Source organism: Silurus meridionalis, chromosome 13 (assembly GCF_014805685.1).
Source record: "Silurus meridionalis isolate SWU-2019-XX chromosome 13, ASM1480568v1, whole genome shotgun sequence".
In the NCBI taxonomy this organism is placed as follows: Eukaryota; Metazoa; Chordata; class Actinopteri; order Siluriformes; family Siluridae; genus Silurus; species Silurus meridionalis.
The window spans coordinates 12,922,079-12,934,852 of record NC_060896.1 but is presented as its reverse complement, the minus strand read 5'-3'; the positions used below and the strand labels follow the sequence as shown (position 1 = coordinate 12,934,852).

Below are 12,774 nucleotides of genomic sequence, written 5' to 3'. Positions count from 1 at the left end.
GAACTTTATTATGCAGAAACAAACAGGCAGTTCTAAAGAAAACACGCCCATTCGCATTCAGAGTAGCTATTTTTGCAACTATTACCTTATCAAACACTGACTATCCATTATTTTGATATATGTATTATTCTTGACAGATCAACACTTCAAAAGTTAATTCAAAGTGCATTGTGCTCTCTCATGTTTCAAATATGCTGATTCTAAAACACATTCATCACTTGCTTTGAATATACTGATTTGACTGTGTACCACAAAAAAAGTAGATGTAATACATGGGAGAAAAACCTTATAATGCAAATGCATAAAAAGTAAAAAGCACCATAGTCCCAGGGACATTGTCATGTTGAAACAGGATTCGGTCTCCTAGTTTAAGCAAAGGGACAATTCAATGCTTTCGCAACTAAAGACATTCTACACAATTGTATGCCTCTAACTTTGGGCTAGACGTTCGGGGAAGAAACACACATGGCTGAAACAGTCAGAGGTCTCAATAATTTTATCAATTTAGTCAATATGTAAATCATATAAATACAATAAATCATGAAGATAATAATAAAGTTATTCATAAGCACAAAAGCTAATCAGTATCATGGTTGAATATTGCAACTGAATGTTTAAGGTCAAGAAGACTTGTCACCATAATTGTTATTTTTATTTTTATTTAAAAAATAAATAAATAAATCATGGGAAAATGCAAAAAACCCAAATGCCAGATTGATAAAAAGATAATGGTCAATGTAGGTATATATATATATATATATATATATATATATATATATATATATATATATATATATATATATATATAATTAAATTGATGTTAGAGAATGTATACATTTTATAGTGATTTAAATGTTTTACAAAACTGCAGTAAAAAAAACTAAAAACAAATCTATGGCATCACTGATATAAAATGCATTTTGCAAATGCTCTTAAGCAAATAAGCGCTTCACAATTTTGTGGCTGTTAATGTTTAAAAGCACACACACACACACACACACACACACACACACTGACATTAGTGCTTTGCTTCAGCGGTAACCTTTAGATCCTCCCTCTTCTTCTGTCATGTTGTAATTGGTTAACCGTGTGCCAACAGCTTACATACTTTTGAACTGACGCCTACAAACTCCTGAGAAAGGAAATAAGGCAGTACTATCTGCGCAGCCTTCACCCCATCTCCATCTCCTAAAGTTCTCCAAACGCTTTCTCTGGAACTAGAAGAATAATGACTGACTTTCGCTTTTTGGCTTTTGGCCTAGTTTAACTGAGGCTGGAGTTGGATGAACAGGGTTTTCTCTCCTCGGTGAGTTTAAGATGATATGTGTTGTTTATTAGGATGGAGGATACAAAAAAAAACAAACATCCAGAGTCTTCATCCTGCGTTTGTCTTTTTGGTGTTGCAGTTTTGAGCAGGTGAGTTTGGTTTGGGATGAGCTTTCAGCATCTGCTTGGACATGGAGAGCACATGAGAGCCAAGAGAGCTGGCTGTGTGCTGCGCGTTAAGAGACGAGGTCTCATCAATCCAAACGCGGATTAAACATTCGCAAACGTGTGGAGACGCTTTAAACACTCACTGAAAGGGGTAGTTTGACTTTAGCATGACGGAAAACTGCTGACTTTAGAGAAGTGTGTGTGTGTGTTTTGGGCTGAAAGTTGTTCAAGCGGATTGTAGATGTTGACGGAAGTTTCCTAAGTGACTCTAAAATTAAGATGGACTCGTGGGTTTGCGCTGTTTGCTGGCTGCGTGGGTAGCGGCATCTGCACTGGGTATGCATGCATGCAGACTGCGCTTACACGTGAAAACATATCTTTTCCAGTTCCGAGTTATAAATAGATCATTTTATAGGTATAGGTCTTTTTTTTTTTTTTAAATTGTCGCACAAGTCCCCGTCTATTTTTCGAGATGAAAATCAGAAATGTTTCATCATGACCCTCCGGAATATTCTCTCCCCCGAGCCACTGACTCTTCACCACCCAAGTACATATTAAGTACACGGACTAGATTACTATTAGACTGGACTATTGTATGATGAACTGCCTTGGTAAAGAGCACTGAGCTATTTGGGATTGAGCCTAGAACTCTCAGGGAAATATAGAAGCACTTTTTTATACTTTAATGTACACGAGTACGTTTATGAATTTTGGGAATAACATACAAATGATTTATGACACAACAACAGGTTACATGTATTAATCTATAAATCAAAATATGACCACCCAAGTCATTATTAATTGGGTGTTTCCTTTTACAAGTTCAATATAAACACACCTAGATGTCAGCAAAGTATTAACCGAACAGGCAGTTATAATATAATGTTAAAAATTTTCTCATTTAGATCTGTGTATATATAATATATGATTTAATTGAATATTTAAGTCTACACTCCCCTGATAAAAGGCAGGTTTTTGTAAATGTAAAAAAAGAAGCAAGATTAAGAAACCCAGATTAGGTGTTGTCCATACACTGGGATGCATGTTTTTCTTTGTTTTGCTACATGATGATGTGGATATTCAGATGGTGCCACCCTGGTCAAGCCCCGGGAAACTAGTTTTAGTGACTGACATGTAGTGTTACATACCAGCAATATGTAAAAAGGGGTTTTTCAGATTGTTACTTAATGATGCCTCAAAATATTAGCCGTGAATTTACTCAACTGCTTTTCAGTTGTTTTAGTGAATTAGAATGGCTAATGCGGCGTACATTGTACACAACCTCAAGTTAATTACAAGCAATTTAATAAAGGGATTTATTCTTTTTAATCCTCAATAGGTCAAGGTGTGGTTTGTTCCATTACTGGCTCCATAAACCTAAGCACACAAAAGAATATGCCTTAGGCTGTTATCCTGTTTCAAGAAAATCTAACCTTTTATTTATAAAAAAAAAAAAATTTAGAAATATAAAATGGTCTAGACAAAGGCTTATTTTGTCTTTTAAATTTCTTTTTCTCATATTCTGTGAAAATGTTTTTTATCTTAATCATATTTTTTGCCTTTGTAATGATGTATTATAGTAGTGTAAATGTAATGGAGAAAGCTCAGGGTTCAAATATAATTATCCCGCCAGTAAAAAATTTGCCATCTGACTTGTTTCTTTGTCTTTTAATAGGTGATATCAGGTGTGAATATATAACCTTAAAAAAGGATTGAATAATGAACAGCAAGCGGGTGCAGAGTTTCGTGGATCCTCTACCTCAAGGCAAGAGAGCAAGACTAGAGGATACTGTGAGCACTTCAGGGCTTTCCAAAGTCAACAGCTTGCCTCAGTACTCCCAAGACGAGTCTTTACCCTACAGACACACCTATATGTCTTGCACTCTCGGTGGACAAGAGTCTTTAGATCTTCCCTCAACATGGAGTCCCTCAAGGATTTTTGTGAGAAATGGAGGGAGCCCTGTGGTTCATGCTTCAGCCACAGAGGGGTCACTTACAAATCAAGTCATTTATAGGCCTGAAAATATGAATTACCCTGAGGACAATGGCTCCCCCACAGTAGCAGCAAAGCAGAAATTTGGCTACTCTACTAGAAGTCTGAGTAAGCAAAGCCCTAGTAGTGCAGGATTAATGTCCCCTGTTCCTTTTAGGAAAGTTCCTGTAGGATGCACAAGCTTATCACCCTCAACAGCAGAAAAATCTGGTGGACTTGCTATTCCAAAACCAGTGTATGGACATGGTCCTTGTTGTGCTAGCCAAAAGTGCATAGTGGGACACGGTTATAGAATGGACCAAGGATTGCAGCGGGTGCCCCCACAAGTGTTTGATGATGATCGGATAACCTATTATGGTCACTGGACCTGCATGAATAAAAAGGAGTCTGAAGCCTTGATGCAGCAGAGATTATTGCCATTTGAGCATTGTGGAGAGAGGGCATCATTAAAAGATGTAACCACAGACGGGTACCATAGTCTCAGCCCAAGCGTACCTGAAAGGTTTTCTGCTTTTTCTGATCCACGCCATAGCAACTATATATATAACCACGCTCACCCAATTGTCCTTTCTTCACCAGATCACTGCCAACGTTTCCAGATGCCCCGACAGGCACATAAGGATCGGACTCCTATGTATGAACAAATGCCTGAGGTTCAATATGGAACGCACATGCAGATTTATCAAGATGGGTGTCCTCACCCATCTAAGTATCGAGATATACCTCAACATTCCTTGCTTTATTGTCCAAAGAATAACATTGATGTTTACAAACCTGATAATTCTCAGCAAACATCTGGGCAGCACCCTATTCTTCATAATTTCTTTAGAGATTTCAGGAATCCCTACACTGTGGTCCCTCCCGGTCACCCAGCTGTCAGGAATGTACCTGCCGATCCTGCTTGTAGAACACACTTAAATAGACAAATGAACCCATTCAATAAGAGACAGTTTTGTCCTCCTGTTATGCAACAGATCGAACAACCCCTGGACTTTTCTATTCGGCGAGAGCAGAATGCAGTCGCCAACCAGGAACTACCTTCTCAATCACAGCTTGGAAATAAAGGGACTTTGCATCAGAATAACCCCCAAGCCCACTATTTGGTTTCAAATAATTTACATCTTCAAAATTCATCCATTCAATGTCGAGGGCAAGATAATTGTCTTATTAATAGTCACAATTACACAGCCTCTCCACCATTCACTAGGGATATATTCAGTAAAAATCAGAGTTTATGTTTTTTAGACAAACCAGGCAGTGGTGCTGTCCTATCTAAAAAGCATATAGTGGAACCTGACAAAAGCCATGAAAACGATTCTTTGGCTAAAGTTAAAATGCTACAACTGAATGCAAAAGAAATTAATCACCCTTCTTCCCCTCCAATGCCAGTAATTAACAAAGTCTTTAGTCTGGCCCCCTACAAAGCCTACTTAGAAGCTACAGGTGTATTGTCACCTGCACAAGATCTCAGTTCTCCAATGCTGGCACCTGACTCTAAGCCAACAAAAGATGAACCAGAAGTGCAAAACATAGATTGTAAAAAAAATCTGGACATAGACGTATTAAGATTAAAACTAAAAAAGGAGAAAATAGAGCCCGAAGAAAATGCATGTCAGTCAGGAAAAGAAAGCCACAGTCCTGTAAATAGTGAAAACGATCAAAATGTAGGTGTTAAAAAGGAACAGGACCATTTAGAATTGACAGAGGGTGACACTGCTATAAAGAATGCTCTTTATTCAGATTCAAAACCAATCGCAACTGAAACCCTTGATAGCAATATTACGTGTAGTGTGATGGATGGCGTTGCTATGCAAACTCAAAACGGTGACCAAATGCAATCTGATTTTCTATCCCGTTTGTCTGGAAAATCCCAAAGTCCAACTCTGACTGATCAGGTGACATTTTCTCAAAATAAAATCCCTCCTCATTGCCTTAAACTGACTAGCTTTAAAATAATTTTGCCCGACATCTTCAAAACACCTGTGTCCCCTGTTCCTGAGGTTCTTCATTCTCCTGTTGAGAATAAAGTTGCCATAAGCAGTAGACAGGCCCGGTATGAGTTCATGGAGTTTCACCAGTCACTCTGCAGACTAATATCAGGCTGCATTTCTCAAACCTCAAATTGCGAGCTCAGGAACTGGTTATCCAGGTTGGACCCGGATGAGTCTGCTTCTCATTCAGCTAAAACCCAAAAGGTTTCATGCCTTCTGGGCTCGAAGTCTAGGGAGGTGTGGATGAAAAATGAAGAGACTGCACGAGCACTCCAGAAAGTTCTTTACCAGCTTAGGAACTATGTCAGAATTCAAGAGTGCCCCTTTCCTCATGTCATCAGAGCTGGTGCTGTGTTTATCCCCATGTTGGTGGTCAAGGAGCTGCTGTTTCCTCAGGTCCAGGGCACATTTATTGACCAGGTTCTACAAGAGCATCGAGTAGAGTTGAGACCAACCACACTGTCTGAGGAGAGACAGCTGACTCAGCTCCACAGACGGGCATTTTCATCTAAATTAAGGAGGCTTCTGTCCCTCAAACACCTGCCAGATATCTATCCAGATATCCTTAACCTCCTCTACTATGCTGATGTCTGCAAAGTCCTTGGTAAGTTGAGGATAATTTTTTAAAACTAGTTTAAAACTGAATCTTTTAAAGGAATGCAGAAATGTACCACCGTGGCCAAAAGTTCTGAGAATGACAAATATAAATTGTCACGAAATCTGAAGACTGAAGATACTTCATTGTTTTTAAATCTGTTTGTCAGATTTAACTATGACATACGGAAGCATAATTACAAGCATTTCATAAGTGTCAAACTAGTTTATTGACAATTACATTAAGTTTAAGGAAAGAGTCAATATTTGCAGTGTTGCAATTTGCCCTGGAATTCTGTCAATCATCTTCTGGGCCACATCCTGACTGATGGCATGATCAATGGCGCTTTTTTCTTATCCGGACAAGCTTTTTTCCGGATGCCCCAAACATTCAGAACGGAGATTTATCAGGGAAAAAGACTTTACCCCAGTCCTCAGCAGTCCTATCCCTGTACCTTTTGTAGACTCTCGTCTGTCCCTGATGTTTTTCCCGTAGGGAAATGGTTCCTTTGCTGCCCTTCTTGACTCCAGGCCATCTTCGCCTCGCTGTGTGTGCAGATGCACTCACACCTGTGTTTCCTTGCCTGTAACCAGGGTTAACAGAGGAAGAACAATGATTTCAAGTACCACCTGCCTTTTAAAGCTTCCAATCTGTTATTCTAACTCAATCAGCATGACCGAGTGATCTCCAGCCTAGTCCTCGTCAACATCTCACCTGTGTTCATGAGAGAATTACTGACATAATTTCAGCTGGTCCTTTTGTGGCAGGGCTGAAATGCAGTGGAAAAAAGAAGGACTTTGCAATTAATTGCAATTTATCTGATCATTCTTCATAACATTCTGGAATATATGCAAATTGACATAATTAAAACTGAACCAGTAGACTTAATATTAATATTTGTGTCATTCTCAAAAAGTTTTGCCCACCACTGTATACATTTCACACTGAAACATTGCAGATTATTGAAACCAATAATGGGAATAATATATGAATTTTATTTCTTTGGCATTTATACATGTTATTCAGCATGTATTTTAGTGTTATTCATTTCTGCATGTTCTATATGTTTAGTTGATGAGTAGTGAATAATACAGTAATCCCCCGCTTTACCGCGGTTCGAAACCCGTGCCCCCGGGTTTATTGTGTAATTGCATTTGCCAGATTTGTTTGGCTGATTTTCACGGTCACTCGCAGATAGCACGATAGACCAAAACTTACAGGGAATTGTTTTCATGGAGTTTTATGTTGAAATTATGAAATATTAATAAAAATATATAATTATTAATTATAAAATTAAGTAAAATGTTAATACAGTACAAGAATAAAAAGAAATGCGGTGATGTGTATCTTTAACTCAGCCACTTTTTTGATGTCATTGGACACTTCAACCAATAAACAAAGAGAAACTACGCATAGCCTACGCTACTACAGAACTGTATACTGTACGTTTATCGCAGGCCGTTTTGGAATGTAACCACTGCAATAAGCGGGGGATTACTGTACACATTGTTTCCTGTAATAACTCAACATATGCTACTTTAAAGCTTTGCCAGTAGATGTAAATGGAAGTCATAAACTAGGGGTTTACAGATTTGGTACATAACGCACCTGCAGCTTTCCATGCCAAGCATAAGGCTCTTCTCATTACACAGTTTATTCATCTGATCTCCGTCTTTACATAACGCTTAGGTGTGGCTGGAATGTATACCAATGTCTCCCTTTGCAAATTAGATTGGAAACCATTGATATGCATGAAACCACGATGAATCTAATATAAATTCTAATTACAAGCATGGTAAAGTATGAAAAAATGGCTCTCATGCATGACTAAAAATGCTAATAAAAGCAAAATTAACTTTACTTTGAGCTTAACATGACTGTGAATTCCTCACCTATCTTTTGCATGCTGGTCAGTTATAAACAGTGAGGGGATTGAAAGAGTGCTTTAAGAAGTTTTGCATTTAGTCATCTTTTTTCCGCTTGAATAAGTAGATAAAGTTGGTTATTCCTCTGAATTGGATCATGTGAAGCCAGTTTCCTCATGTAAACTGGCATGTTTACAAGTTATTTATGATATTCTCTCAAATTGTGTTTGGCTGGTAGTAGTGGTGGTGTTGAGCACTAATGCATCATTCTAAATATCTCTAATAGGTGTTCAGTTCAGACTGAGGTAACACACGTAACCATCACACCACAATCATCAACCAAACCATTACATTTTTTAATTCCCTGTGGATTGGGAGCTTGTGATCTTGGAAGAGACCCATCCATCAGGATAGTAAAGATTCATCATAGTTTAAAGGTCGGAAGAATACTGTACTAATTTACAATGACTCCATCTTCTAGGAGCAAAAGCAGACCCCAACTACACTTTTGTTTTTTTGTTTTTTATTTGTTCCATTTTTGCCTTGATGGGATTTTGATGAGATCAGTATACAGGGGTAATTGGGATTATAGTTAACACATTTTTAAGAAATAAGGATGGGTGAAAACCAATGACCTTCTTTACATTTACATTGTTATTTTCTTTACATTTACCAATAGAAAATAACATTTTGTTACAGACATTGCAACTAGTGCTTGTTTGAGCAATTTCTAAATGTACATCTTTGAGATGAATTTCTTTCCAGAACATTCCACCAAGACATTTGATTTAAAAAAATGGGATACTAAATTTTCAGCTTTCATGCACTAAAGTTGGAGCTTGTTCAACCTGTTAGGAATGCAAACAGTAGATGTGTTTAGCAATAATTGCTACATGTGCTGAGAAAGCAACCGGTTATATTGCAGTGCAGATGAATGTCAACTAACTTGTCAGAAAGTGTGCGTCATTGTTGTATAACTTTGAGGATCAGAAATTATTTCTAACTTAAACATGAATTGGGGGTTAACATAAATGTGCCCCTTGTAATATGTTGTGTTTTAAACAGTAATTCAAGCTTAAGCTCATCCACTATGACTCGTGTGACGGGCGTTGCACAGAATGTAAGACTATCAAAAAACAGGTTTTTTCTTGTTTTTGTTTTTTTTGGTTTGTTTTTTTAAGTAATACCTAGAAAACACGTGATATAAATGTTGCATGTTCACAAACAAGGCTCATGACATAAATGTTAAATGTCTTCAAACAAAGAAAAAGGGCATCAAATCAATGGTTTCTTTATTTTTTTTATAAACATGTGTAATTGATTGATTATTAGCCTTGGATCATGTGAAGTATATGCAATACGAGTCACTGTGTATAGGCTGTTACTATAGAACCAGTAATGTATTAGAATAAGCATATGAATATCATATCATTCATGTAGCTAGAACTACTTTCAGATTCATCCTCTTACTTTCATACTCATACTTTCAGAGTCTGAGCCATTCTACAATAATTTATAAAAAATACTAAAATGACATACATTGGTCTTTTTTCCCCACAAACCGTAAGTATTGCATATTAAGGGAAATTATGGTTTATTGAAAATTAAAGATATTTGAATTATTTTTCTGCAGTTCTTTCTTTTAACTTTTAATTTTTATTTTTAATTTTTTTAATTTCACTTGTTTTATTTAGTTTTGAAATCCCTTTTTTTATTTTGCAGATTCTGCTCCTACAGAGGATGCACAAAAGGTACTTCCTCTTCCTCTGCTCCCCCACACTGCTTCTTCTGTTCACTCATTAAGCTAAGCTTTTATTAGCTAGTCTCTCTTATCTTTATGCTCTTGGCTGTAAGTACAGCTTCAAGTTTGATCTGTAAATGTAGAGAAGGCTACAGGAAAGACATAATCCCACTGATGAACTGTTGCATGTAGAGCCTCCTTTGCATAATGTGTTCGGATGCTGTGGCAAGCTGTAGGAAGTGATGTGGTTGGGATCTCTGTCTAACCTGTTACACACACACCCCACCCCCAGCAAGGAAGGATCTTGGGCATCTGTTGATAAAACAGCACAGGTGTTTACTTGGCCTAGTTGCCATCTGCAGTTTCCATCACTTTTTCAAGTTTTTTATTTTTTTTTTTTTTTACTTTTTTTTTTATTTATTTTTTTTTTTATACCATCCAGCTAACTTTTGAGTTAGTTTTTTTTAACTTAATTGCATTGGATAAATAAATCGATTCTCATTTTCAAATTTCTCTCCACTCAGGCTTGTCTGGAGATGTTCTGCTTGCTCATGCTTGTTTTCAATCTTTTTTTAAATTTTTTATTTGCATATTCTTATACTTGCCATGTGATGTTCACATTGTTTCCTCAATCTGTTTGCCCCTCTGGTCTTCTTTGATACGTTTATACTGCTAATGAGGAGTATTTCTTTTTTAATCCACTACTGATTTTTGCTAAAGTATTCCGCTTTGGGAGTAATTGATAAATTAATTGATTGAATTGTAGTATTGATAATTGCATATTATTTTATGCTGTTTCAATGAACTGTACTGCTTTTTTCTTTTTTTTTGCTGGGATGGAACCCTCATGCATGCATAGTTTGTTCATATTAGTTCTTATTCCCTTAACAATAAATGTATTTTAAACATGATTTAGGATACATCATAACATGAGGTTTTTGAGTATAAGGGTCTAAAGTTATTACAGGCACCTTTTCATGTTCAAGGTATTTACCAAAGTCACCAAAAAGTTAATTTTTTTGTGCTCTAAAGGGTTTTACCCCAGTGTCAAAGAATGTTCAATTTAGTATTAAGAGTGGTGCATTTGAGAAAAGAAAAGAAATTTACAGTAACTTTGCTCTTCTTTCACTCTAGGAATAGAAGTGAACGGCCTTTTAAAAAAGGAGTGTATGCAATGCTCTGATGAACTTCAAAGTTCATTTAATGGGTTCGAAATGCACTGCATATCGCCAAGTCCACACATGCCAGATACTGAGGACCTGAAGCAAACTTCTTGCCAGAAAAATCTTCGGACCAAAGGGAGGGTAAAGGGTGCCTGCAAGAGGAGGTTTTTAGGGGACGACACTTCCTCCGAAGAAGACGGACCTGCTGAGGAATCTGAAACCTGGACTTTCACCAGCTGTCTAGGGGTAGAAAGTTGCGAAAATGTATCTGCAGCCTGCACCAATGTAGAGGCTCACATTGAAGTGAAGATAGAGTCTGATGCTGAGCAAGGGCCTGAGAATTCCTGGGGGCGCCCTTTGACCTCTGATGACCTCTCATCAGAGAGCACTGACGTGGATACAGAGATGACCCCGTTGTCATCATATGAAAGACATGCACCCATTAGCACTAGGAGGCGCTCGGATATGGTTCTAAAGCTCAAGAAAGTCTACCACACCAAAGGCCGACGAGGCCAAGTGTCCCATTATCAGAGGGTCCCTGACCAGTCTGAGGTTCAGAGACGGAGACACAGACGCTACCACAGAAAAAAGAAACATAGAAGCTCAAAGTCTAATATACGACACAGACTGAGGAAGTTCTCCTCAAGGTCAAAGCTCTGCCCTTATCTCTCTACCCAGTGTACTTCAGAGAATAGGAGGAGATGGGTACTGCGCTCGGCTGTACAAAATTCCCACCAGGCCATAAGGAACAGTTACCCAGACCTGGTGGGCAAAAGGATCCGCCATCTGTATGAAGAAAACGATAAGACAGAGGTGTGGTACAAGGGTGTAGTCCTGCGTATCCATGAGTCTCATCCCAACCCGCTGAAGACTGTCTTTGAAGTCAAGTATGACAGTGAGCCAGAATGGCAGTACTACTTAGAGCTGCTGGTGGATTACAAGAAAGGGTGGCTTGAAATCGAGGCCTGAAAAATCTTTTTGTAGTGTATAGACGTATTATAGATGTATATAGACATGTACATTCTTCTAAAACTGTGAACTTTACTCATTCTTTGCATTTTAAGCATTAATATTTATATCATGCTTTTTAATTCTGTTAAACTGCTTTTTTATACATTATATTTATGAAAATTTGGGCCTATTTAAAGCTGATGTGCTGGTTTTGATCAATTACGACATTGACCAAACATTGCAGGTGCTCTATATTTCGGGACTTTAATCAAGTATCAGAAAACTTTTACCTTGTATGTTTACCTTTTTTTTTTTTAATTGTATCTGTTACTTATAGTGTTTAAATCAGCTAGTGGGTGTAAAGTGCCTTACCAGTTTCTGTTTTTAAAAAGTTTGCTTTGAATAATGAGGGGAAACTAAATGAACAGTCTATCAATATCCAGGTGTAGCAGAAACCTGAACTAGAAATACTTATTCTATGGCTTTCTACATACATGTTAAATTCGTCTCCCCTTTCCTTCTGATAACCCTCTTCACTGCGTTTGCTGATGTAGCAAATAATGTTACAGCTCCCTCTTATGGGTAAATTAAGAAAAGAGGCATTGACAGTTATCCACTATTAACAGCAGGTTAAAGAAACCCCAGTGCACTGTATGAAATTTTAATGCTCTTCAGATTTACAAAGTACAACACAGAGCAAAAAGAACTGACCAAAAAATAAAAGTTTTTGCAACATTTTGCACTTTAATATTAATTTTCTCCAAAACAGACAACTAATTTATTTCACATTTTACACTATGTATATAAGAAACCAAACATTTGAATAGCATAAAGATATGTAGAAAAGTATTAAAACCTTTTTTTTTTTTTTTTTTTTAACCAAATGAAAGTAGCTGCTTTTTTTTTTTTTAATTATTATTATTATTTTAAACTGTGAACGTTACACTGGCAGACTACGAGACAAGATTGAATATACTGAGATTGTGGAGGAACTAGATGCAGTGACGTCCAGACTGATCTGCAAGTAGGACACAGCCTGCA

General features: G+C 37.3%; 1 protein-coding gene across 1 annotated transcript; it reads left to right on the top strand.

Moving 5' to 3' along the window:
* The first annotated feature begins 1,060 nt into the window (after positions 1-1,060).
* Positions 1,061-12,468, top strand: c13h15orf39 (chromosome 13 C15orf39 homolog). The gene is made up of 4 exons (XM_046865230.1): positions 1,061-1,306; positions 3,110-6,022; positions 9,601-9,629; positions 10,754-12,468. Exons 2-4 carry the CDS (start codon positions 3,154-3,156, stop codon positions 10,757-10,759), a joined length of 2,904 nt encoding a protein of 967 aa, XP_046721186.1. The 5' UTR covers positions 1,061-1,306; positions 3,110-3,153; the 3' UTR covers positions 10,760-12,468.
* The last annotated feature ends 306 nt before the right edge of the window (positions 12,469-12,774 follow it).